Raw genomic sequence first — 27,705 nt, 5'->3', positions numbered from 1 at the left:
TGAGACCCGTCTGGCCAACATGGTGAAACCCTGTCTCTACTAAAAATAGAAAAATTAGCCAGGCATGGTGGCACGCACCTATCCGAGCTACTTGGGAGGCTGAGGCACGAAAGTCACTTGAACTTGGGAGGCAGAGGTTGCGGTGAGTGGACATCGCGCCACCGCACTCCAGCCTGGGTGTTGGAGTGAGCTTCTGTCTGAAACAAACAGACAACCCTCCCCAAAACCAAATAAATATGATTGGCTTAGCAGATGCTGTGATCTGAGTGTTTGTTCCCTTACGTCACCAAATTCATATGTCGAAACCTAATTCCCAATGTGATTGTATTAAGAAGTGGGGCCTTCAGGAATGATTACTTCATGAGGGCTCTGCCCTCATGAATGGGATTAGTGCCCTTCTAAAAGAGAGGCCTGAGATAACTTGCTTTGTCCTACCATGTCAGGACACAGAAGGTACCATTTATGAGGAAAAGGCTCTCACCAGACACTGAGTCTCCTGTTACTTTGATCTTGGACTTCTCAGCTTCCAGAGCTGTGAGCAGTAAATTTCCCTGGTTTATAAATTATCCAATCTGAGATATTTTGTTATAGCAGCCTGAACAGATTAAGCATGTTTTGGGGGAATAATAGTGCAAGAGAATCATCACTGGTTCCTTTAGGGAACCTGAAAACATGTAACCTTGTGTGTAAGGTGCCTCCCCACCACTTCCTTCTTTCTCCCTCCCTTCCTCCTTCCTTCCGTCTCCCAAAAACAAAAGAACCAACATAGAGTTGATAAATTACAAGAATTTTATGAAATTATACCTATTCAGGCACAGTGGCTCACGTGTATAATCCCAGCATTTTGGGAGGCTGAGGTGGGAGGATTGCTTGAGCCCAGGTGTTTGAGACTAGCCTGGGCAACATAGGGAGACTCCATCTCCACCAAAAAAACCCTCAAAAAACAAAAAAATTAGCTGGGCATGGTGGCATGGACCTATGGTCCCAGCTACTAAGGAGAGTTAGAGTGGGAAGTCAAGCCTACAGTGCACCACTGTACTCCAGCCTTGGCAACAGAGTGAGACCCTGTCTCAAATTTTTTTTTTTTTTTTTTTTTTTGAGACAGAATCTCGCTCTGTCACCCAGGCTGGAGTGCAGTGGCGCTTTTTTTTTTTGAGACAAGTCTTGCTCAGTCACCCAGGCTGAAGTGCAGTGGCGCAGTCTTGGTTCACTGCAACCTCTGCCTCCTGGGTTCAAGGAATTCTCCTGCCTCAGCCTCATGAGTAGTTGGGACTACAGGTGCACGCTGCCACGCCTAGCTAATTTTTTGTATTTTAGTAGAGATGGGGTTTCATCGTGTTGCCTAGGCTGGTTGCGAACTCCTGAGCTCAGGCAGTCTGCCCGCCTCAGCCTCCCAAAGTGCTGGGATTACAGGTGTGAGCCACCGCGCCTGGCCTCAAAAACTTTTCTTTTTTAATTTAAAAAATTTAATATTTTTTAAAAAATAGAGATGGGGTCTCACCGTGTTGCCCAGGCTGATCTTGAACTCTTGGTCTCATGTGATCTTCCCTCCTTGGTCTCCCAAATGCTACGATTATAGACCTGAGCCACTGTGCCTGGCCGAAAATTCTTTTTAAAGAGTAAAATGCTGGATAAATGCAACATTTATTATTAATCTTATTTTGTTTAATGAGTTAAAGACAATCAGTTATTACAATTTGGTTAGATTTGTAAAGGAAATTGGACTATTAGCTATCTTTTGACTAAGGTGTTTTTTTTTTCCTCTCCTGGGGGAAAGAAGGATACTTGGAAACAGTTTTTAATATAGTTGAACTAATGAGTGTCACATTTTTGATAGCTTCAGAAGTTTGTGAACCAGGAGAATGATAAATTGTATATTTGATTTGAGAAACTGCTGGAAGCAAATGAATAAACTAGAACATTTGTCATCAACATATATTAAATAGTCATTTTGTTACATTATGGAAATGAAAAAAACTAATGAATACTTAAGGACATTCTCTCTATGATATGTTTAAGACTCTCCCGCAGCGTTTAAGTGTACAACAGATTTCCTGTGACAATAAACTAAGTGATATCTTTTTAAATTTATGTTCTGTTCTTATGGGCAGTTTTCAAAGACACATTCCTCCTCAGAAATTAATTTAAATTGTTAATTTTATAGTGGCATATTTTACATGTTTCAGAATGGGAGCATTCATTCTTAGTAGAGGAAAACCCATCCAACTTGCGTATTTCTCCATTTGTCCTCTAAAGTTTATAAATTGTAACTGGTTGATTCACGGACAAAGTAGCTTTGTTGTACAACATACAGATTTCATTCTATATTTTCTTCACATTTTTATGCTTGTTAATAAGAACTTTCTGATAAAAAAGAGCAGAATTTTCTCAGACTACGATTTTTTTTAATGTGATGTATTCAAGCTCAGGGATGCTGGGGGAACAGAAGTAGTAGCAGATGGGGCAACCTGATGCTTTGCAAAGATGGGGTGGTTCATTTTGATTACAGACACTGGCAGTCTGTGAAGTAAAGATATGGAGCCACCATCCATTCTACAGGCTGTACTAACCATGTGTATTGTGATAAAGCCAAGAACAACTTTGTATGGACATAGTAGAAGGGAAGAGTGGATCCACTTTTAGTTTCCAGGCACATACCCACATATAGTAATACTGTTAACACTATATCTTTGTGTTAACATTGAGCATTGAGGCCAAATGGCATATATATATATATATATATATATATATATATATATATATATATCTTTCTCTCTCCACACTGTTTTCTACTTTGAATTACAGATGGTCTGCTTGGGAATAGAAATGAGGATATAATAGCAGGGTGCCAGATTTATACCTTCTGAATGACAGGATAAGTGGATATTTATTTTTCTTCATTATTTAGACAGCTACCCTTAGATAGGCTATACAGGATAGGTTCTTCTATAATTTTTAAAAAGTTGAATTGTAGAAACTATCTAAGCAATAGTGAACAAGAGGCTAGGAAAAGCACGATTTTGGGAATGTAAATTGGTAGAGCCACTTGGAAGGACGTTTGGCAATATGTATTAAACCAAAAAAATGGGAATGACCCTAGTGCTCACTGGAGAAGCACTCTCTGTATGTATCTAAGGAGGCATGTATATACAAGTGTATGAAGGAAAAAATGGGTAACAGCCTAAATATGAACAGTAAGTGAATACCTGTATATTACTAATGTTATATAATGAAAAGCTGTACAGCACATAAGGAATTAACTAAATCTGTATGTAGTAAGTTGCATTATAATATGTATCATATGCTAACCACTGTAAGTTTCTGTGAGGGTACATCTTATAAAAGCATGGAAAAAGATCTGAAAGGAGACAAACCAAACTGATTATCTCTTGGGGAAGACTGAATGGGCATGGGAGGGATTAGGACTGGGGGGAGGAAGTAAGTAGGATTTTATGGTAGTGGTATCTTTAGCTTTATATATACCGGGTTTTTGTTGTTGTTTGTTTGTTTTCAGGCAGAGTGTTGCTCTGTTGCCCGGGCTGGAGTGCAGTGGCATGTTCTCAGCTCACTTCAATCTCCGCCTCTTAGGTTCAAGCAATTTTCCTGCCTCAGTCTCCCCTGTAGCTGGAATTACAGGCATGTGCCACCACACCTGGCTAATTTTTGTATTTTTAGTAGAGATGTGGTTTCGCCATGTTGGCCAGGCTGGTCTCGAACTCCTGACTTCAAGCGATCTGCTTGCCTTGGCCTCCCAAAGTGCTGGGATTATAGGTGTGAGCCACTGCGCCCGGCCTACTTTATGTATACTGTTTGAATTTAGAAGAAGAATGCATTCACCTACTGCTTGTGTAATGAAAAACTAATTTAAAAATTAATCCCAGCACAACAACCACATTTTTTTTCACATTATCATCTACTTCTGTATGTATTTTGTATAGTTTTAGTTTTTTTTTTTTTTTTTGCGATGGAGTCTTACTCTGTTGCCCAGGCTGGAGTGCAGTGCGATCTCGGCTCACTGCAACCTCTGGCTCCCTGCAACCTCCACCTCCAGGCTCAAGCGATTCTCCTGCCTCAGCCTCCCAAGTAACTGGGACTACAGGCATGTGCCACCACGCCTGGCTAACTTTTGTATTTTTAGTAGATGTGGGGTTTCTCCATGTTTGCCAGGCTGGTCTTGAACTCCTGACCTCAGGTGATCCACCCACCTCGGCCTCCCAAAATGCTGGGATTACAGGCATGAGCCACTGTGCCCGGCCTAATTTTTGTATTTTTAGTAGAGATGGGGTTTTGTCATGTTGGCCAGGCTGGTGTCAAACTCCTGACCTCAAGTCAGGAGGCCACCTTGCTTCCCAAAGTGCTGGGATTACAGGTGTGAGCCACTGTGCCTGGCCAGTTTTAAGAATCTTTGTCTTACAGGGCCGGGCACGGTGGCTCACGCTTGTAATCCCAGCACTTTAGGAGGCTGAGGCAGGTGGATCACGAGGTGAGGAGTTCAAGACCATCCTGGCTAACAAGGTGAAACCCCGTTTCTACTAAAAATACAAAAAATTTAGCTGGGTGTGGTGGTGGGTGCCTGTAGTCCCAGCTACTCGGGAGGCTGAGGCAGGAGAATGGTGTGAACCTGGGAAGTGGAGCTTGCAGTGAGCCGAGATTGCGCCACTGCACTCCAGCCTGGGCAACAAAGCAAGACTCCATCTCAAAAAGAAAAAAAAGAATCTTTGTCTTACAAACATTGTCATGTTTCTATGAACTCTTTATTTATCTATTATTTTCAGAGACAAGGTCTCATTCTTCATGGAATGCTGGAGTGCAGTGGTTCAATCATAGGTCACTGCAGTCTCCAATCCTGGGCTTAAGTGATCCTCCCACTTCAGCCTCCTGAGTAGCTGGTACAGGTGCACACCACCATGCTAATATTTTTGTTTTTTGTAGAGACAGGGTCTCCCTGTGTGGCTCAAGCTGGTCTCAAACTCGTGGGCTCAAGTGATCCTCTCATCTCAGCCTCCCAAAGTTCTGGAATTACAGGTTTGAGCCACTGTGTCCTGCTTGAAAAAACATTTTTTCTGAGTTCTTACTGTGTGTCAGAAGTTGTTCTAGATGCTGAGGTTTAGTAATAAGCATAAGGCCTTGGACAAGAGAATAGATAGCACATTCATTTGATCATTTAAAAAATTCTGTCTTTATCCAAAAATATCAATAATATTTAAGATTCTTTGCTGGGTGTTGGGGATACATATAAATAGGCAGTTTCTTTGTTCTTAAAGAGCAGAGGGGAGATATACAATTCAATAAACAAATACCATATAAGCTGTGTTATTTTAAAGTTAAAGCATTGAGAATTTGATATTGAATAAGTGATTATAAGGAAAGTTATTTTGCAGGAGGGACACCTAACTTTTTAGGTGGTGGGGCATGGAAGCAATTAGAATAGGCTTCCAAAACATAACGGAGGGACATTAAGCCAAGCCTTGAAGGATGTTGGATTGTTCAGAGTATGATTGGAGCTCATAGGCAGAGGACACTGCAAGGACAGTAGCAGTGAACATAATGTGGTTAGGGAATGAGAAGTAGTTTGCAACAGTTGGAAACTCTCGTGTGTCTCTACCTTCTGGTTCTAAGGTTTGCATTTTAAATTTTTATCAATTTATTGTGTGTTATAACATTTTAAATCTTTTTGGCCTAAGCCAGAGATTCTCAATCTTGGCAAGTGACATCCCTGTTGGCCCTGTAATCATAGACTAAGCTATATTTTCTTAGTTGTCAGTGGTGCCCCATGATGTAATATCAAAACCTTGTGAAGCACCGTCATCCTCAATATCCTGGTCTCATCTAGTTTCTCAAAATTAGATCTATGATAAACTCCTTCTGTAAGAATAATGTTCATTTTTTAATCTCATTTTTAGATGTTAAAAACTTACTTGGCCTTCTGCTTTCCTAGTGGTCTTTTATATTCTTGAAGCACAGAGGACTATTACCTCTATTTTTATTTTTATTATTATTTTTTTGAGACAGTCTCCCTCGTTACCCAGGCTGTAGTGCAGTGGCGTGATCTTGGCTCATTGCAACCTCTACCTACTGGGTTCAATGATTCTCCCACTTCAGCCTAGCAGGTAGCTGGGACTACAGGTACCCGCCACCACACCTGGCTAATTTTTGTATTTTTGGTAGAGATGGGGTCTTACCATGTTGGCCAGGCTGGCCTCGAACTCCTGACCTCAAGTGATCCACCCACCTCAGCCTCCCAAAGTGCAGGGATTACAGGTGTGAGGTACTGTGCCCAGCCTGGATTGTGTTCAAAAGTTTATCTGGAATTTAAAACTTATTTTTTCATAGAAACAATGTTATAAGTGATGATTAGGTTCATAGGGTGGTGGCTTACAGAAAATTACGTCATAGTATAGCTGAAATACTCTATATTTGCAATAAAAAAGTTGTAGAAACAATACTATGGGAATGCTAGATGAAGCAGACTAACAATTAAATGGAAAAAGTCATTTAAAAATGTAACTAGGGCTGGGTGCGGTGGCTCACACCTGTAATCCCAGCACTTTGGGAGGTGGAGGCGGGTGGATCACCTGAGGTCAGGAGTTCGAGACCAGCCTGACCAACATGGTGAAACCCCATCTCTACTAAAAATACAAAATTAGCTGGGCGTGGTGGCACATGCGTGTAATCCCAGTTACTTGGGATGCTGAGGCAGGAGAACTGCTTGAACCTGGGAGGTGGAGGTTGCAGTGAGTTGAGATCGCGCCATTGCACTCCAGCCTGGGCAACAAGAGTGAAACTCCGTCTCAAAAAAAAAGTATCTAAATGCCAGTGCTTGACAGTATGAATACTCTTCACTGCTGGGTCGTCCAGTCCTTTCCAGAGATTAATTCAGCTTCAGCCTGAGAGCGTTTAATGATATTAACTACTATTAATCACTTGGAAAGATAAAGGTACCCTTAGGGCATTTTTGTCATTTTGTATAAGGAATTGGGAGTTGTCAGTAAGAGATGTATGACTATGCATGTACTGATATATCTACATATCATATATATATTTATTTTTATTTTTTAAGAGACAGGGTCTTCTTCTTTTGCTTGCTCGGTCTACGTATCATATATATATTGATTTTTATTTTTTAAGAGAGTCTTGCTCTGTTGCCCAGGCTGGAGTGCAGGGGTTCAATCATAGCTCACTGCAGCCTCCAACTCCTGGGCTCAAGCAGTCCTCCTGCCTCGGCTTCCCATGTAGCTGGAACCATAGGCGTGTGTCACCATGCCTGCCTAATTATGATTTATTTTTTGTAGAGATGGGGTCTCCCTGTGTTGCCCAGGCTGGTCTTGAACTCCTGGTCTCAAGCTGTCCTCCCACCTGGACCACTCAGAGTTCTGGGATTAGAGGTGTGAACCAGTGCCTGGCTTCTTCATTTGTTGTTCTTTCTGTTCCTCAGACTGGATAATCAAAATTGACTATCTTCAAGTTTTGTAATTGTTTTCTTTTTTTGAGATAAGGTCTTACTCTGTTGTCCCGGCTGGAGTGCAGCGATGCAATCATAGTTCACTGCAACCTCATACTTCTCAACTCCAGAATTGCTAATTGGTTTCTTTTTATAATTTCCGTCTCATCTCACTATTGATATTCTCCATTTGGTGAGACAGTGTTCTCATACTTGAAGTCATTAGGCATGTTTTTTTTTTTCTTCTTTGAACTTGTTTATAAATAGTTCACTGAAGTGTTTACCTAGTAAATCAAATGTCTGGACTTGCCTACAGACAGTTTCTATTTAATGCCCTTTTTCCTGTGTATGGGCTTCATTTTCTTATTTAAATGCTTTGCAATTTTTTGTTGAAAATGAGACATTTTAAGTACTATAGTGTGGCAGCTCTGGAAATTGGATTCCCTACCTTAAGGTTTGTTACTGCTATTTGTTGTTGTTCCTGCTGTTATTTATTTGCTTAGTGACTTTCTTGGTCTGATTTTATAAAGTGTGTATTCTTTTTTGTGTGTGCTGATTTAGCTTAGTGGTCAGCTAAGATTGGACAGAGATTTTAAAAAATGCCTTGAACCTATAAGTTCAGCCTTGGTGGAGGGGTTCTATACTACTCGGGTGTGCGTTCAAATGTTGTACAGTTTACAACTCTGCTTTAGCCTTCACTTCCTGCTTGTGTGGAGCTTTAAGGTCAGCCAAAGTGAGAGATATGGGAATTTTGGGGCGCATGCACCACTCTCCATATGCAGGTGGCCTTTTGGATTTCCAGGAATATGTCAGAGCCTTTCAAAGCCCTTGTGGACTTGCTGTTTTCCAGGTTTGCCTTTCAAGTTTTTTGGTTAGCCTCTTGTTAGCTCCATCTGCCAGTGCTTTCTCAGGCAGCTGTGAAGTTATATAGTTGCCACTGATTGTTTTTGAAGAATGCCAGGGAAAAAGTTTTATTTGCAGAGTGAACTCAAAGCCAGATCAAATAAAGACAAACCTTGAGAATGGAACTTTTTAATGAGCTACCAGATAGGTCAAATATTGACACTTCTTTTGAGAAGCTCTAAACCCATTCTGCCTCCTTCAGTGGCTGCTTGACTGTTGGTTTTTACAGCTTAGGGAGATTTTTGGTTTTCAAAGCTATTGCATAGCTGGGGAGAAGGTGATGGGAATAGAACATGTTAAAACACCACAAATATTGCTTTTTTTTTTTTTTTTTTTAACAGAGGTTCAGCCATTCTTTTTTTTTTTTTTTTTTTTTTTTGAGAGAGTGAGCTGTCACAGCCTGGAGTGCAGTGGCGTGATCATGGCTGACTGCAGCCTTGACCTCCCAGGTGTTAGCGATCCTCTCAGCTTAGTCTCCTGAGTAGTTGAGACTACAGGCATGTGCCACCAATTTTTGTAGTTTTTGTAGAGACAGCATTTGCCATGTTGCCCAGGCTGGTCTTAAACTCTTGGGCTCAAACAATTCATCTGCTTCAGTCACCTAAAGTGCTGGGATTGCCACCGCACTCGGCTCAGTCATTTTTCTGGAATAAAGCTCTTTGGATTATTGCAAGCATTTGATTTCTAGAGTTCTGAAAAAGTTGGATTTTGATAGTTTTTGATAGTGTTCTTGCTGCTTTTTTAGAAGAATGGATTTTCAGAGGTCTTTACCATTCCAGCAATCAGCCTCCTTGCAGGTTTTTTTGGAGGGAAAATTTTTATATCCTAAAATGCAAAAGTTATGTGTCCACGCATTTTGACAAGATACGGAACATTTCTATCACCTATGAAAGTGGACTTGTTCCTCTTACCAGTAAATCTACCACATCCTCAGAGGCAATAACTGTTCTGACCTGTCATCATTGATGAGTTGTTCTTGTTCTAGAACTTGGGGAATCACAGAGTATCTGCTCTTTTTTTTAATCAGCCTTCTTTTACTTAGTGTAATATCTGTGAGCGTCATCCATGTTGTTACATATATCAGCACTTTTGTTTTTTTCCTTTTTATGCTAAAAGTATTCTATAATAAGAATGTATCATACTTTTATGTTTTTGTTTTTGAGGCAGAGCCTCACTATGTTGCCCAGGCTGGAGTGTGGTGGCGCTATCTCAGCTCACTGCAACTTCCACCTCCTGGGTTCAAGTGATTCTCCTGCCTCAGCCTCCTGAGTAGCTGGGACTACAAGCACTGCCACTATGCCCAGCTAACTTTTGTATTTTTAGTAGAGAGGGAGCAAACTGTTGACCAGGATGGTTTTGAACTCCTGACCTCAAGCGATCTGCCTGCCTCAGCCTCCCAAAGTGCTGGGATTACAGGCGTGAGCCACACGCCAGGCCTTATATCATACTTTTTTGGATTCATTTGTTCATGGACATTTGGCACAAAGTCACCAGTAGCAAAAAAATTACTAGTTGTAGGCCCCCTCTTGCCTGAGATGTCCCATCTGGGTTTTATCATCTACCTGAAGTGGCTCTGCAGTAGCTTTTTTTAGCAGGGACCCTACCAAAGTGACTTTTGGTAGGTTAATTTACTTCAGATCAGCTGCACCAAGCAGATTTACAAATATGTTGGTTGTGTTTTCTTTGCTGCATTATACAATTTCTTCTTGTCCTAGGTTTGTAAATTCTTAGCCCACTTTGGCAGTGAAAGGCATATTTCCCAATGTTTATCTCTGTGGTTATCCTCTGATTCAGATGTTGTTAAATTTTCCTCTTTGCCTTTGGAACCAAACTGTTAAAACAGCAACTCCTATCCTATAACAGAAATCAGAATGCATGGTCCTGCCTTGGCTGTCTTAAAGAAATAGAGATGAAGAATAGACTTGGTCTTTGCTCTCAAGAGACTTAAAATATACTTGGAAAGATAAGACAAATATTACCTTTGAAAAAAAGTTATAATATAAAGCAGTATATAATAGGGGAATAGAACACCAGTATTGTGGTTTATTGTGAAATATTTTATACCATGTAATGAGTAATAATAAAGTATTGGACTTTAAGAAAAAAGCTTACCTTTACAAAAATGGGTTTAATTTCATGCATTTCACACATGCATGTGATTTCTTGACTGGAAGTAAACAGTATAGTTGCAGCTAGAATTTAGGGAATGCTTATGGTAATGACAACATCCATCCTGTGTCACTGCAGAAAAGGTTAATAACTACTGGTGTAGACAAGGTAACCTCTAAGAGTTTAGAGCATGACAGTGAGTGTTGTGCTGCTCTCTTATGTTTGTTTTGTGCAATTGTTAAGTACATAATTTTATTTTCCTTTCATGGACAGTGAGTTCTAATCTCTTCATACGACTTTGTAAAAGCCAATTTACATAGATTATCTAAATTATTTTTTATTTTTTATTTTTTTTAGACAGAGTCTCACTCTGTCTCCCAGGCTGGAGTGCAGTGGTGCGATCTCTGCTCACCGCAACCTCTGCCTCCCGGGTTCGAACGATTCTCCTGCCTCAGCCTCCTGAGTGGCTGGGATTACAGGTGTGCACCACCATCCCTGGCTAATTTTTGTATTTTTAGTAGAGATGGTGTTTCTCCGTGTTGGCCAAGCTGGTCTCGAACTCCTGGCCTCAAGTGATCCACCTACTTTGACCTCCCAAAGTGCTGGGATTATAGGTGTGAGCCACCGCTCCGGCCTCTATCTAAATTAAAATAGAGGAGTTGGTCTATTTACCATTGGTACTATAGAAATGATAGTAGTCAGCTTGGGCTACCATCACAGAATACCAAAGACTAGATGATTAAACAACAGAAATGTTATTTCCCATTGGAAATAACGTTTGGTTCCAGCAAGGTTTTGTTTTTGGTGAGGGCTCTCTTCCTGGCTTGCAGAAGAGAGCCTTTCCTGCTCGTTGCATCCATACATGCTCTTTCCTCTGTGCCTATGTTGCGCTTGAGCCCTTTGGTGTCTCTTCTATGAACACTAATTCTGTAAGGTCAGGGTCCTATCCTTATAAGCTTATTTAACAATAATTGCTTCCTTACTCCAAAACCAGCCACACTGTGTGTTAGGGCTTCAACATACGAATTTGAGGGGACACATACATTCATTTCATAACAGAAATGTAAATGCAATGTAATATATTCAAATTCTCCCCTAGACTTGTCTTCATCAGTAGCACTGACTATATCTTAGAAACAGGCAGACACTTTGAAATCATCAAAGATCATTTTTTTCTTTCTAGTCCTTTGACAGCTAATTATTCAATGAACCCTGTTCAGTTAACCTTATCTCTTGAATCTGCCTTCTTACCTCCCTTTTTATTTTATGCCTTAGGCCCGTAATCCCAGCACTTTGGAGACAGAGGCGGCAGGATCGCTTGAGGCTGTGCCTTCGAGTTCTTTTCTTTTTCTTTTTTTTTTTTTTTTCTTGAGACGGAGTCTCGCTCTGTCGCCCAGGCTGGAGTGCAGTGGCGCAATCTCGGCTCACTGCAAGCTCCGCCTCCCTGGTTCACGCCATTCTCCTGCCTCAGCCTCTCCGAGTAGCTGGGACTACAGGCACCCGCCACCACGCCCGGCTAATTTTTTGTATTTTTAGTAGAGACGGGGTTTCACCGCGGTCTCGATCTACTGACCTCGTGATCCGCCCGCCTCGGCCTCCCAAAGTGCTGGGATTACAAGCGTGAGCCACCGCGCCCGGCCTGAGTTCTTTTCCTGAGTTCATCTCTTGTCTGAACAAATGCAGTAACTGCTCAACTGGTCTTCATACCTCCATTCTGACCTTTTCCCAGTCTGTTTATTGCATTGACACCAATGTGCATGTAAACCTGATTGTTACTTCTTTGTTTAAAGCCAGGAAAGGATTTTTAACATGGCTTAGAATGGCGTTCCATAAACTTGTACCTGATACCTTTATCAGGTTTAAGTTTGGATGTATGTTAAACAAAATAATAGTTTAAATAAGATATAAGGGTTTATTTTTCTCACACGTAAATCTGGAGGTAGGCTATCCAAGGGTCATATGGCAGTTCCATGGTCATTTAGGCTTTTATAAATCTTTTTGACTTCGCCATCCTTACTGTATGGCTTATAACTTTGATGTTCACTCAAAAATAGATGTGTAAAATGGCTGCTGGAGATGCAGCCATTGCATCTGAGTGCCAGGTGGGAAGAAGAGATAAGGGCAAAAGGATATTTGCCAGCTGTTACCTTTTTAAGAAGCTTCGTGGAGGTCCCCTCAGTCATTTCTACTGCATTTCATTGGCCATTTCTAGTTGCAAGGGAAACTGAAAAATATAGTCATTTAGCTAAGGACATTATCATCTTGAATAAAGTCAGGGTTCTGTTTTGTCTGCCCATTATCATTCTAACCTCATTTCTGACAACTCTGCTTCTTATACCCTGTATTCCATTTATATCATACTACTTGCAATTCTTTGATTATCCATGCCACTTTATTCTTTTATATGTGTTTTCCCTGCATAGAATAACCCTTTGCGTTTTTTTTTGCCAGGTGAACCCCTACTCTTTAGGAATCACCACTTCCTAATTATTCCCTATTTTGGAACTCCATTGAATACCTCCAGTTTAATATTTCCTATTTGGTATTATAGTTATTTTTGTTGTGTACTATCTTTTCTACTAAATTTTGAAGTATTAGAATATGGAGACTATGTATTACTCATCTTGACTGAGATAAGCAGACATTTAATAAATGCCTGACAGCTGGGCTTGGTGGCTCACGCCTGTAATCCCAGCACTTTGCGAGGCCGGGGAGGTGGATCACCTGAGGTCAAGACCAGCCTGGCCAACATGGCGAAACCCCGCCTCTACTAAAAATACAAAAATTAGCTAGGCATGGTGGTGCGTGCCTGTACTCCCAGCTACTTGGGAGGCTGGGCAGGAGAATTGCTTGAACCTGGGAGACAGAGGTTGCAGTGAGCTGAGATCACGCATTCCAGCCTGGGGGACGGAGTGAGACTCCATCTCGAAAAAAAAAGAAGCCTGGCACAGTAGACATTTCATAAATGCTTGTTGAAAAAAATCAGCTAAAAGTACAAATTAAAAATAGCTAGGAAGGGCCTGACATAGTGGTGCATGCCTGTAGTCCCAGCTACTTGGGCAGCTGAGGTGGGAGGATCACTTGAGCCCCGGAGTTGTTAAAAGGTTGGTGTGAAAGTGATGGAGTTTTGGGTAGGTGGTAGATTGGTGCCTGATTGCCTTGTGCTGCAAGGGACCAGAGAGTCTAACCACTCCTCATAGACTTTGAACCAATCTCTTTTTTTTTTTTCTCAGCCTCACCTTTTACCCCCCTGACTTTTGTGGTAATTGGTACCATCCATTTCTGAGCCTTTTGGGGCTATGGACAGGGTAAATTCCTTTGCTTCTTGTTTGAATTTCTCAGCTGCTAGTATTTAGGTTTTAACTTTCTTGGGTTGGCTTAGGTCAGTGACCACTCCAGATACTTAATGTGCACCAGAAAAATTTGACTGTCTCTTAGGTTCTCACTTCTCTCTTCTCCTATTTTTGTCTTTGTGAGTTAAAAAAAAAATTTCAATAGCTTTTGGGGTATAGGTGGTTTTTCGTTACATGGATGAAGTGTACAGTGGTGAAATCTGATATTTTAATGCACCCATCACCCGAGTAGGGTACATTGTACCCATTATGTAGTTTTTTAAACCTCTGTCCTTGTGAGTTTATATCTTCATTTATTCTCACTGTAATTTTACTGAGAGAGGGTTAGAGGGGGAGAGAGAAGATTTTAAAAAAGTCCCTTTTTCCTTTTCTGAAGCTACTTTTTCTTTCTAATATGAAGATAACTAATATCATTTTCTTATTTAAAAAATTTACCGTATCTGGGCCAGGCACGGTGGCCCATGCTTGTAATCCCAGCACTTTGGGAGGCCTAGGCTGGCAGATCACTTGAGGTCAAGAGTTCGAGGCCAGCCTGGCCAACATGGTGAAACCCCATCTCTACTAAAAATATATAACTTACCCAGGTGTTATGGTAGGTGCCTGTAATCCCTGCTACTGGGGAGGCTGAGGCAGGAGAATCACTTGAACCTGGGAGGTGGAGGTTGCAGTGAGCCAAGATCATGCCACTGCACTCCAGCCTGGGCTACAGAGTGAGACTCAGTCTCAAAAAAAAAAAAAAAAATTACTACATCTGTAATCCCAGTACTTTGAGAGGCCAAGGTGGGTGGATTGCTTGAGCTCAGGAGTTTGAGACCAGTCTGGGCAACATGGCAAAACCCCGTCGCTACTTAAAAATTCAAAAAATTATCCACGTGTGGCAGTGGGAGCCTGTAGTGCCAGCTACTTGGGAGGCTGAGGTGGGAGGATTGCTTGAGCCTGGGAGGCAGAGGTTGCAGTGGCTGAGATCATGCCACTGCACTCCAGCCTGGGTGACAGAGTGAGACCCCGTCTCAAAAAACAAAAAACAAAAAACCAACAACGAAAAAAACTCAGAACAGAACTTAGGCTTGATTCTATTATATTTTCTGTCTTGCTTAAATTTTTATTTTCAAAATTTTCAACATTTCACTGTATGGTGAACATTTTTATGTATTTATTTTCAGTAAATATGGATCTGTGGGAACATTTCAGTGTCTGTATGATATTCTAAGTGTATACAATAATTTATTCAATCTGTCCTTTGTTGATGGAGATTATTTGCTTCTTATAAATGCTTTAAAAGCTTATTTATATATACATTTCCCTGCAGTTTAAGTGAATAAATTCATTAGTCATCAGATTGCCATATATAAATATATGTTGTTTTTTTTTTTGAGAGTCTCACTGTGTCATTGTCCAGGCTGGAGTGTAGTGGGGCTATCTCAGCTCACTGCAACCTGTGCCTCCTCAGCTCAAGCAATCCTCCTGCCTCAGCCACCTGAGTAACCGGGATTTCAGGCACCCACCACCACAGCTGGCTAATTTTTGTATTTTTAGTAGAGATGGGATTTCACCATGTTGGCCAGGCTGGTCTCGAACTCCTGGCCTCAAGGGATCCACCTGCCTCAGTCTCCCAAAGTCCTGGCATTACAGGTGTGAACTATGGTGCCTGGCCACCAGATTATATTTTTAAAAAACATATTACCAAGTAGTTCTTCAAATAATCTGTAACCAACAGTATAGGAGATTACCTATACTGTTATACAGATAATCTATTAGATTAATATACAATTAATATATTAGATTAATTATATTGTAATATATTCTAATACTATGTTATTCTAATATTTAATCATATATTATTCTAATAATATATTATTTGAATGTTTAATTTTCTTGTTTCCTCCACTAGACTGTGAACAACCTAATTTGTTACTAAAGCCATTAATGAAAATTAGGCATCTTGAAGAAATACATATTCTGCAGCCGAAGTTACCTCCTTCAATTGCAAATGTTAATATTATAAATCCAATTTTAAATAAAGTACCTAATAGTCATACTTTTCTGTAGCTACTTATTCAACTAGTGGTTCTTATTGTTTATCATTGGTCTCCATGTTGCTGAACCTGAACCCCCCCTTCCTACCACAAGCATTTATCGAAGTGATTAACTGTGTGCCAAGCACTCTTTAGTCTTTATCTTTTTTTTTTTTTTTTTTTAAGACAGTCTTGCTCTGTCACCCAGGCTGGAGTGCAGTGGCACGATCATGGCCCACTACAGCCTTGACTTCCTTGGCTCAAGTGATCCTCCCATCTTAGCCTCCTGAGTAGCTATAGGCACGTGCCACCATGTGTGGCTAATTTTTCTGTTTTTGTAGAGACAGGGTCTCACTATGTTGCCTAGGGTGGTCTCTAACTCCTGGCCTCAAGCCATCCTCCTGCTTTGGCCTCCCAAAGTGCTAGGATTATAGGTATGAGCCACTGCACCCGGCCTAGTCTTTATCTTGCTGGTCCTTTCTGCCTTAACTTGGTAAGTCCCCTTTTCCTGGCCTTTGGAGAGCATACTCATCTGCTTCTCCTTCTTTTCTCCTGACTATTCCATATCAATTTTCTTCCTCTTTAGTTTTTCCCTCTGTTTCCTTCCTCCTGGAAACACTGGCTTCTTCTAGTTTTGGTATGTCTTATTATGCTTCTTCCTCATGGTTTTAATTACTACCTCTATACTGATGACTCCTATCAAACCTCTCTTAAGCTTTACATTTAAAATTCTAAAACCCCATTGCATTTTCCAAGGTTTCCCATATTCAGTGCCCTTAAAAAAGTTTATCATCTTTTTTCCTGACTTATTCTTTTTTTTTTTTGAGATGGGGTCTCGCTCTGTCGCCCAGGCTGGAGTGCAGTGGCGCTATCTTGGCTCACTGCGAGCTCCGCCTCCTGAGTTCATGCCATTCTCCTGCCTCAGCCTCCCAAGTAGCTGGGACTACAGGCACCCGCCACCACACCCGGCTAATTTTTTGTATTTTTAGTAGAGACGGGGTTTCATTGTGCTAGCCAGGATGGTCTCGATCTCCTGATCTTGTGATCCACCCGCCTCAGCCTCCCAAAGTGCTGGGATTACAGGCATGAGCCACTGCGCCTGGCCTTTCCTGACTTATTCTTACATTCTCTGTCTACATAATAACATAATCCTTGAAGTTTCTCGGTACTGGCTGTGTGCGGTGGCTCAAGCCTGTAATCCCAGTCAAGGTGGGCAGATCACTTGAGGTCAGGAGTTCAAGACTAGCCTGGCCAACATGGTGAAACTAAAAATGCAAAAATTAGCCAGGTGTAGGCCGGGCGTGGTGGCTTACGCCTGTAATCCCAGCACTTTGGGAGGCTAAGCCGGGCAGATCACGAGGTTAGGAGATTGAGACCATCCTGGCTAACACGGTGAAACCCTGTCTCTACTAAAAATACAAAAAATTAGCCTGGCATGGTGGCGGGCGCCTGTAGTCCCAGCTACTCAGGAGGCTGAGGCAGGAGAATGGCATGAACCCAGGAGGTGGAGCTTGCAGTGAGCAGAAATCATGCCACTGCACTCCAGACTGGGCGACAGAGCAAGACACTATCTCAAAAAAAAAAAAAAAAACAAAAATTAGCCAGGTGTGGTGGTGTGCACCTGTAGTCCCAGGTACTTGGGAGGATGAGGCAGGCAAATTGCTTGAACCTGGGAGACAGAGGTTGCAGTGACCTGAGATCACGCCACTGCACTCCAGCCTGGGTGACAGAGTGAGACTCCGTCTCAAAAAACAGAAAAAAAAAAACTTCCCAGTACTGCTTCTACTCTCAGTCTAGCTTCAAGTTCTACTGACCCTCTGGATATTTCCCAAATTTAGCTCCTTTTCTTGTAGTAGCAGGCTATTGCTTCCAGATTTGTTCTGTTCTCTACATTATTGGTAGAGTGAGCTATCTGAATTATATCTCACTGTGTTTTGTTTCTGGTCTGCCTGCAGTTTTTATCTGAGTTGTATCTGACTGTGTCCCTTCCTTATGACAGGGCAGAGTCTCTGTGACTTGGTCTTGCTGCCTCTCTAGGTTTATCATTTGCTACTCCGTGCCTTGCTTATTTTGCTCTAGTAAGATACTTTTACGATACATTTTTATACTTCCTTGTACTTTGAAGCAAACTGTAATTTCTGACCAGCATATCCTTGTTCATTTTGCTTGGTTTAGCCTTTAAAATTTAATGTAATTCTCTTCATCTGGAAGAATTCTCTGTTTTCTCTAGCATGGGTCAAAGGTACCATTTCTATGCCTCTATTGTGATTGTGGTACTGATCATGTAATAGTAAAGGGTGTTTATTTCTTTGTTCTTGTAGATAGAGATTGTTCCATATAGTGAAAAAAGTTTTCAATGCATAAAATAATGGCTCAGTAATTTTTTTGTTTTTGATAATGAGTATCTAAAATTTTAGTTTGTTAATATCATCTATTTATGAATTATTTTCTTTGTAAATAATGACAAAATCCAAGCTAAACTTGAGGACTGTTCTCCACATGGATAGAGATGTGCTCAAGGAGTACAAATAATATAATTTTTATCACAAAGGAGATTAATGTATTGCTGCTGAAAACATTAATGCCAGAATCCAATGGCATTTAGCTTACCTGCTAATTTGAAATATTTGTTACTTCTTCTTCGCCCCTGCCTAAAATTTGTATGCCTACATTTAAGTTTTGTCTTTTGAAAATTGAATGTTAAGAATTTTGGCTTGGCGTGGTGGCTCATGCTTTTAATCTCAGCACTTCTGGAGGCCAAGGTGGGAGGATTGCCTGAGCCCAGGAGTTCAAGACCAGCCTGGGCAACATGGCGAGACCCATCTCTTTAAAAAAAAAAAAAAATTTATACTTATTTTCTAAATTAGATTTGAAAATATTAGAATTATGACTAAATGTCATAGAGTTTTATTTAACCAAGAAAGAAGTGTAATGTTTGCCCATTTTTCTTTGTATTTATTTTTTTGAGACAGAGTCTTGCTTTGTTGTCCATGCTGGAGTGCAGTGGCATGGTCTCGGCTCAGTGCACCCTGTGTCTCCCAGGTTCAAGTAGTTATCGTGCCTCAGCCTCCCAAGTAGCTGGGATTATAGTCGTGCACCACCATGCCCAGCTAATTTTTGTATTTTTTGTAGAGATGGGGTTTCGCCATGTTGGCCAGGCTGATCTTGAACTCCTGGCCTTAAGTGATCCGCCTGCCTTGGCCTCCCAAAGTACTGGGATTATAGGCTTGAGCCACTGCGCCTAGCCTCAATTTTTCTTAGGAGCCAGGTTGAAAAAAATTATGAGAGACCTCTTTTCTCTCCTGATTTCTTACCCATCTTCTGTTTCCGAATTGCAGTTACAGATGTAGAGCTAAAACGACTGAAGGATGCCTTCAAGAGGACCTGTGGACTCTCATATTACATGGGCCAGCACTGCTTCATCCGGGAAGTGCTTGGGGATGGAGTGCCTCCAAAAGTTGCTGAGGTAATGTTTTTGTTCTAAGTTTTCCTTTGAGGTAGTTACCCACCAGCCTAAATTCCTGAGGGGCCTTCTGCTCTTAACAGATTTAATCTTACCTGTAGTTATTCTTCTTCCTGAGTGGGTAAACAAGGTTTTGTTTTGGATGTCAACGTGGCTGTGTTCTTAGAGGTCAAATGGGAGTACTACAGAGCTGTAATTCTGTTTCTTTTGTACTTTTGAGCTTTAATAGCCACTGATTATGATCATGGGAACATTTCCATGATTGGCTTCTTATTCTTACAAAGTTAATCTCTGTGACATAAAAATTTTTATGTTGCAAATATGTTTTATAAATTTTATGTTAAAGAAAACTTTTCCATATAGTAAAACATAGTTAATTCTGTAAAATTAAATGTTGCAAATGAAATACTAACTTATTGGGACTTAATTAAATTTTTATTTAAGTTCTACTAAAATGTTTAGGTAGAAATAAAATGTGCTAAGTTGATATACATATTCTGTTTCTAAAAATAATATGTTGAACCAGGTGCCACCGTGCGTCCCTGTAGTCCCAGCTACTCAGGAGGCTGAAACAGGAGGCTTGCTTAAGCCCAAGAACTCAAGTCCAGTCTGGGCAACATAGTGAGACACTGTCTCTAAAAAAAATAAAGTAAAAGTTTACTATTTTGTGGTTATGTACACAGATGTGCATTTTGTCATTCTAAATGAGAAATAAGAATAAAATGTATTGGCTGGGTATGTTGGCTTCTGCCTGTAATCTCAGCACTTTGGGAGATCGAGGCAGGAGGATCACTTGAGCTCAGGAGTTCCAGACTAGCCTGGGCATAGGGAAACCTTGTCTCTACTTAAAAACAACAACCAAAAAAAATTAGCAGACATGATGGTGTGTGCCTGTAAGTCCAGGTACTCAGGAGGCTGAAGTAGGAGGACTGCTTGAGTCCAGGAGATTGAGGCTAGAGTGAGCTATGATTGCACCACTGCACTCCAGCCTGGGTGACAGTGAGACCCTGTCTCAAAAGAAATAAAGAATAAATTTTATAAGATAATAAAAACTATGGCTGGGCACGGTGTCTCACACCTGTAATCCCAGCACTTTGGGAGGCGGAGGCAGGTGAATCACGAGGTCAGGAGTTCGAGACCAGCCTGGCCAACATGGTAAAACACCATCTCTACTAAAAATACAAAAAATTAGCTGGGCTTAGTGTCGGGTGCCTGTAATCCCAGGTAGTCGGGAGGCTGAGGTAGGAGAATTGCTTGAACCCGGGAGGCGGAGGTTGCAGTGAGTTGAGACCGTGCCACTGCACTCCAGCTCAGGCAACAGAGTGAGACTCTGCCTCAAAAAAAAAAAAAAAAAAACACACGGGAATTTTAGGCTTGGTATATTATATAGAACCATTCTTTGCTATTTTTAATTAACCCTAGTTTCTATTTCTTTTTCTTTTCTTTTTTTTCTTTGAGACAGAGGTTTGCTCTTGTTGCCCAGGCTGGAGTGCAATGGCATGATCTTGGCTCATGGCAAGTTTTGCCTCCCAGATTTAAGCGATTCTCCTGCCTCAGCCTCCCAGGTAGCTGGGATTACAGGCGCCCACCACCACGCCCAGCTAATTTTTTTGTATTTTTAGTGGAGACGAGGTTTCACCATGTTGGCCAGGCTGGTCTTGAACTCCTGACCTCAGGTGACCTACCTGCCTTGGCCTCCCAAAGTGCTGGAATTACAGGCGTGAGCCACCATGCCTGGCCTTCTCTAGTTCTTTTAATTGTGATGTTAGAGTGTTGATTTTAGATCTTTCCTGCTTTCTCTTGTGGGCATTTAGTGCTATAAATTTCCCTCTACTCACTGCTTTAAATGTGTCCCAGGGATTCTGGTACGTTGTGTCTTTGTTCTCATTGGTTTCAAAGAACATGTTTATTTCTGCCTTCCTTTCGTTATTTACCCAGTAGTCATTCAGGAACAGGTTGTTCAATTTCCATGTAGTTGAGTGGTTTTGAGTGAGTTTCTTAATCCTGAGTTCTAATTTGATTGCACTGTGGTCTGAGAGACAGTTTGTTGTGATTTCTATTCTTTTACATTTGCTGAGGAGTGCTTTACTTCCAACTATGTGGTCAGTTTTAGAATAAATGTGATGTGGTGCCGAGAAGAATGTATGTTCTGTTGATTTGGGGTGGAGAGTTCTGTAGATTTCTATTAGGTCTGCTTGGTGCAGAGCTGAGTTCAAGTCCCGGATATCCTTGTTAACCTTTTGTCTCGTTGATCTGTCTAATATTGTCAGTGGGGTGTTAAAGTCTCCCATTATTATTGTGTGGGAGTCCAAGTCTCTTTGTAGGTCTGTAAGGACTTGCTTTATGAACCTGGGTGCTCCTGTATTGGGTGCATATATATTTAGGATAGATAGCTCTTCTTGTTGAATTGATCCGTTTACCATTATGTAATGGCCCAAGATGGCTGAATAGGAACAGCTCTGGTCTGCAGCTCCCAGCGTGATCGATGCAGAAGACGAATGATTTCTGCATTTCAAACTGAGGTACCTGGTTCATCTCATTGGGACTGGTTGGACAGTGGATGCAGCCCACAGAGGGCGAGCTAAAGCAGGGCGGGGTGTCGCCTCACCCGGGAAGCGCAAGGGGTCAGGGGATTTCCCTTTCCTAGCCATGGGAATCCATGTCAGACTGTACCTAGAAAAACGGGACACTCCTGCCCAAATACTGCACTTTCCCCAAGGTCTTAGCAATCAGCAGAGAAGGAGATTCTCTCCCGTGCCTGACACAGCGGGTCCCATGCCCACGGAGCCTTGCTCACTGCTAGCGCAGCAGTCTGAGATCAAACTGTGAGGTGGCAGCCTGGCTGAGGGAGGGGCGTCCACCATTGCTGAGCTTGAGTAGGTAAACAAAGCTGTGGGGAAGCTTGAACTGGGCGGAGCCCACTGCAGCTCAGCAAGGCCTACTGCCTCTAGACTCCACCTCTGTGGGCAGGGCATAGCGGAACAAAACACAGCAGACAACTTCTGCAGACTTAAACGTCCCTGTCTGACAGCTCTGAAGAGAGCAGTGGCTCTCCCGGCATGGCATTTGAGCTCTGAGAACGGACAGACTGTCTCCTCAAGTGGGTCCCTGACCCATGTGTAGCCTAACTGGGAGACACCTCTGAGTAAGGGCCTACAGACACCTCATATAGGCAGGTGCCCCTCTGGGACGAAGCTTCCAGAGGAAGGATTGGGCAGTAATATTTGCTGTTCTGCAGCCTCTACTGGTGATACCCAGGCAAACAAGGTCTTGAGTGGACCTCCAGCAAATTCCAACAGACCTGCAGCTGAGAGACCTGAGTGTTAGAAGGACAATGAACAAACAGAAAGGAATAGCATCATCATCAACAAAAAGGACATCTACACCAAAATCCCATCTGGAGGTCACCAACTGATATCAAAGACCAAAGGCAGATAAAAACCACAAAGATGGGGAGAAACCAGAGAAGAAAAGCTGAAAATTCTAAAAATCAGAGTGCCTCATCTCCTCCAAAGGATCGCAGCTCCTCGCCAGCAACAGAACAAAGCAGGATGGAGAATGACTTGACGAGTTGACAGAAGTAGGCTTCAGAAGGTTGGTAATAACAAACTTCTCCGAGCTAAAGGAAGATGTTTGAACCCATCGCAAGGAAGCTAAAAAACCTTGAAAAAAGGTTAGATGAATGGCTAACTAGAATAAACAGTGTAGAGAAGACCCTAAATGACCTGATGGAGCTGAAAACCATGGCATGAGAACTTCGTGACGCATACACAAGTTTCAATAGCGGATTCGATCAAGTGGAAGAAAGGGTATCAGTGATCGAAGATCAAATCAATGAAATAAAGCGAGAAGACAAGGTTAGAGAAAGAAGAGTAAAAAGAAATGAACAAAGCCTCCAAGAAATATGGGACTATATGAAAAGACCAAATCTACGTTTGATTGGTGTTCTCTCGGCAAAAGCCCTACAAGCCAGAAAAGAGTGGGGGCCAATATTCAAAATTCTTGAAGAATTTTCAACCCAGAATTTCATATCCAGCCAAACTAAGCTTCATAAGTGAAGGAGAAATAAAATCCTTTACAGACAAGCAAATGCTGAGAGATTTTGTCATCACCAGGCCTGCCTTACAAGAGCTACTGAAGGAAGCACTAAACATGGAAAGAAACAACTGCTACCAGCCACTGCAAAAAGTGATGGGGAGAATGGAACCAAGCTGGAAAACACTCTTCAGGATATTATCCAGGAGAACTTCCCCAACCTAGCAAGGCAGGCCAACATTCAAATTCAGGAACAGAGAACACCACAAAGATACTCCTCGAGAAGAGCAACCCCAAGACACATAATTTTCAGATTCACTAAGGTTGAAATGAAGGAAAAAAATGTTAAGGGCAGCCAGCGAGAAAGGTCTAGTTACCCATAAAGGGAAGCCCATCAGACTAACAGTGGGTCTTTAGGCAAAAGCCCTACAAGCCAGAAGAGAGTGGGGGCCAATATTCAACATTCTTAAAGAAAAGAATTTTCAACCTAGAATTTCGTATCTTGCCAAACTAGGCTTCATAAGTGAAGGAGAAATAAAATGCTTTACAGACAAGCAAATGGTGAGAGATTTTGTCACCACCAGGCCTGCCTTACAAGAGCTCCTGACGGAAGCGCTAAACATGGAAAGAAACAACCAGTACCAGCCACTACAAAAACATGCCAAATTGTCAAGACCATTGATGCTATGAAGAAACTGCATCAATTAATGGGCAAAATAACCAGCTAACATCATAATGACAGGATCAAATGCACATGTAACAGTATTAACCTTAAATGTAAATGGGCTAAATGCCCCAATTAAAAGGCACAGATTGGCAAATTGAATAAAGAGTCAAGACCCATCAGTGTGCTGTATTCAGGAGACCCATCTCACATGCAAAGATGCACATAGGCTCAAAATAAAGGGATGGAGAAAGATCTACCAAGCAAATGGAAAGCCAAAAAAAGCAGGGGTTGCAATCCTAGTCTCTGATAAAATAGACTTTAAACCAACAAAGATCAAAAGAGACAAAGAATTTTGTATTTTTTGTAGAATCATGGTTTTGCCATCTTGCCCAGGCTGGTTTTGAACTCCTGAGCTCAAATGATCCCCCCACCTCAGCCTCCCAAAGTGTTGAGATTACAGATGTGAGCCACTGAGCCTGGCAGGGCTGGTAATTTTGAAGCCTGAATTTAGTTTTAGTGGGTGGATAGACTCATGGAATGGATGATCTATATTCCACAACTGCAGGGAGGTCAAGTTAAATAATGGGATTCATAAACAAGGTAATTAGTTGCAAAGCTAGGGAAGGGTCACTACATATGACCCTTGTGAGTTCTTTTTTAAAATCCTATGGAGAAAAAAAAATCCTATGGAGAGCTTGGACCTTTAAGTCTGAGTAAACAGAGGATCATTATTCTTGGTGAGATTCTGAAATTAATGTTTTGAGATACCATAGCAATATTTTAATATCAATATATCTATAAAGAAAGCTACAGGACTACACAAGCTGCCAGTTGTAGATGGAAAGAACTTCATTCCCTAGCTAATGTTTTGTTTTAATAGTAAAAGTAATAACATACATTTTTTAAGAGCAAGGAAAGGTATTTTTGGGATTTTATTATAAAAGGATCATGCACTTAAAAAGGATGACCACTTTAGAATATATTATATAAGGAAGCAATGTAAGTTTCTAAATTATTTTCCTGAAAACGGTAGCTTTATATTTTTAGAGCAAAAGAGAGATTTATCTAGGATTAATGGAGCTCCGATTTTTACTTCTGAAGACTTACTGTTATAAATTCTAATGCAGAGAATATTTTAGGTGAGGAATAAGAACTTATGGCAGTTTATACTTTTTTTTTTTTTTTTTGAGATAGAGTTTTGCTCCTATTGCCCAGGGTGGAGTGCAATGGCATGATCTCAGCTCACTGCAAACTCCAGGTTCAAGCAATTCTCCTGCCTCAGCCTCCCAAGTAGCTGGGATTGCAGGTGCCCACCACCATGGCTGGCTAATTTTTGTATTTTTAGTAGAGATGGGGTTTTACCATGTTGGCCAGGCTGGTTTCAAACTCCTGACCTCAGGTGATCCACCTGTCTCGGCCTCCTAGAGTGCTGGGATTACAGGTGTAAGCCACCATGCCTGGCCATTTATACCTTTTAGCACTTATGTGTGTATCTCATTAGATATACTGTTTTGAGGATATATTAGTGTACTTAATATTTTTATGTTCTTCTAGGCTGGGCGCGGTGGCTCATGCCTGCAATCCCAGCACTTTGGGAGGCTGAGGCGGGCAGATCAGCTGAGGTCAGGAGTTTGAGACCAGCCTGGCCAACATGGTGAAACCCCCATCTGTACTAAAAATGCAAAAATTAGCTGGGCGTGGTGGTGGGCGCCTGTAATCCCAGCTACTTGGGAGGCTGAGGTAGGAGAATTTCTTGAACCCAGGAGACATAGGTTGCAATCAGCCAAGATCACGCCACTGCACTCCAGCCTGGGCAACAGAGCAAGACTCTGTCTCAAAAAAAAAAAAAAGAAAAATATTTTATGTACTTCTAATCTTGCTTATAATCATAACCATGTATTACTTGAATAAAATGATGAACAGAATTTGAGGGGATTGAGAAAACAAGGTAAATGGAAAATAAATGAAAAATGTATTCTACTTGAGATTAGTCTTTTTCTGAACCAAGGACACTATGTTTTTTTTTGAGACAGGTCTCACTCTGCCACCAAGGCTAGAGTGCAGTGGTGCAATTTCGGCTCACTGCATCCTCGACCTCCTGAACTCAAGCAATCCTCTCACCTCAGCCTCTCAAGTAGCTGGGAATACAGGTGCGTGTCACCACGCCCAGCTAATTTTTGTGTTTTTTGTAGGGATGGGGTTTCACCATGTTGCCCAGGTGGTCTTGAACTCCAGAGCTCAAGTGATCACCCTGCCTCGACTTCCCAAATTGCTGGGATTACAGGTGTGCGCTACCATGCCTGGCCTCACCAACTCTGAATTGTCTAGTGTTTTTATTTTCTTTAGGGTGCCGCCTCCTCAGAACATCTACTCCCCTTAAACAAATTTAATAACAAAACATTTCTATGTAGTATTTTTTTTTTTTTTTAGATAGAGTCTTGCTCTGTCACCCAGGCTGGAGTGCAGTGGCACAATCTTGGCTCACTGCTACCTCCAGTTCCCAGGTTCAAGAGATTCTCCTGCCTCCGCCTCCCAAGTAGCTGGGAGTATAGGCATGTGCCACCATGCCCGGCTAACTTTTTATATTTTTTGTAGAGATGCAGTTTCACCATGTTGCCCAGGCTAGGCTTGATCTTTTGGGCTCAAGCTATCTGCCTGTCCTAGCCTCCCAGGGGACTGGATTACAAGGCATGAGCCACGATGCCTTGCCTGCATCCAACAATTTTAGCCAACATTGTTTTTCTCCTATCCTAAACTCTCTTTCAAGCATGAAAGCCTGAATCTGTAGTATGTAGCACAACATTTTATTAGATAATGGCCCATTCACTAATTGTTCATGTATGTCTTGTCTAATCTTATTCATGTAAATCTTGAGACGGTCTCACTTCAGTCTCCCAGGCTGGAGTGCAGTGGCGCAATCATGGCTCATTGTAGCCTCAACCTCCCAGGCTGAAGCGATTTTTCCCACCTCAGCCTCCCAAGTAGGTGGGACACAGGCACGTGCCACCATGCCCAGTTAATCAGTTTATTTAGTTTTTGTGGAGACAGGGTCTCACCATATTGCCTAGGCTGGTCACAAACTCCTGGGCTCAAGCAGTCCTCCCGCATCAGCCTCCCAAAGAGCTGAGATTACAGGCGTGAGCTACTATGCCCAGCCAAAATTGTTATTCTTGATGGGCAGACTTTATGACTTAAAAAAAAACATATGCCTCAGAGTGCTGTGCATACTGTATATACTTAGCAAATATTTGATTTATTAATACTTTCTTTTTAGTAGTTGTATTATTCTGCAAAATCCTATTAAAAGAACGACCAAAGCAATAACCAAGAGACGAGGAGACCTGAAGTTAGTCAGCTTTGCTAACTTTGCAAGCTTTGAACACTTAACCTTTTTCTAGATTAGAGGAAACTGTGTATATTAATCAAAAGCCATATTAGATTCCGGAGTGTTTTTAGACATAGTGATCAACATGTGAAAACAAACAGCTGATTAGCAGGGTATTTTCTTATTAGTGTTGGTGAATTTATGCTGAAGTAGTCTCGTTGCATTTAGATGTCCTCTGACTGGGGGCCTGCGTATTTACCAGATAGTCTAGGTTTAGGGAGAGTATCACAGAATAGTGATTTGTATTTGGTTTCTTTGATGTTAGTTGATCTATATTATTGATTAAATCCCTTTATGTTGGACTTACCAGCATTAAGGGCTAACAACTTTCTTG

General features: G+C 41.6%; 1 protein-coding gene across 8 annotated transcripts in view; it reads left to right on the top strand.

The window, feature by feature from the left end:
- USP32 (ubiquitin specific peptidase 32) overlaps window positions 1-27,705 on the top strand; it is a 244,540-nt gene that overhangs the window by 58,231 nt on the left and 158,604 nt on the right. For 5 of the 8 annotated variants that reach the window (XM_055257787.2, XM_063628464.1, XM_063628463.1 and 2 more), the window contains exon 2: window positions 19,160-19,287. In XM_055257787.2, the coding sequence (XP_055113762.1) occupies window positions 19,160-19,287 (128 nt within the window). Of the gene's footprint in view, window positions 1-4,906; window positions 5,026-19,159; window positions 19,288-27,705 lie in introns of those variants that run through there. The other 3 variants (XM_063628465.1, XM_055257785.2, XM_063628462.1) reach the window with 1 other exon arrangement.

Source organism: Symphalangus syndactylus, chromosome 20 (genome assembly GCF_028878055.3).
Source record: "Symphalangus syndactylus isolate Jambi chromosome 20, NHGRI_mSymSyn1-v2.1_pri, whole genome shotgun sequence".
Classification (NCBI taxonomy): Eukaryota; Metazoa; Chordata; class Mammalia; order Primates; family Hylobatidae; genus Symphalangus; species Symphalangus syndactylus.
The sequence above is the reverse complement of the archived record's forward strand: the minus strand, read 5'-3'. Positions and strand labels throughout refer to the sequence as shown.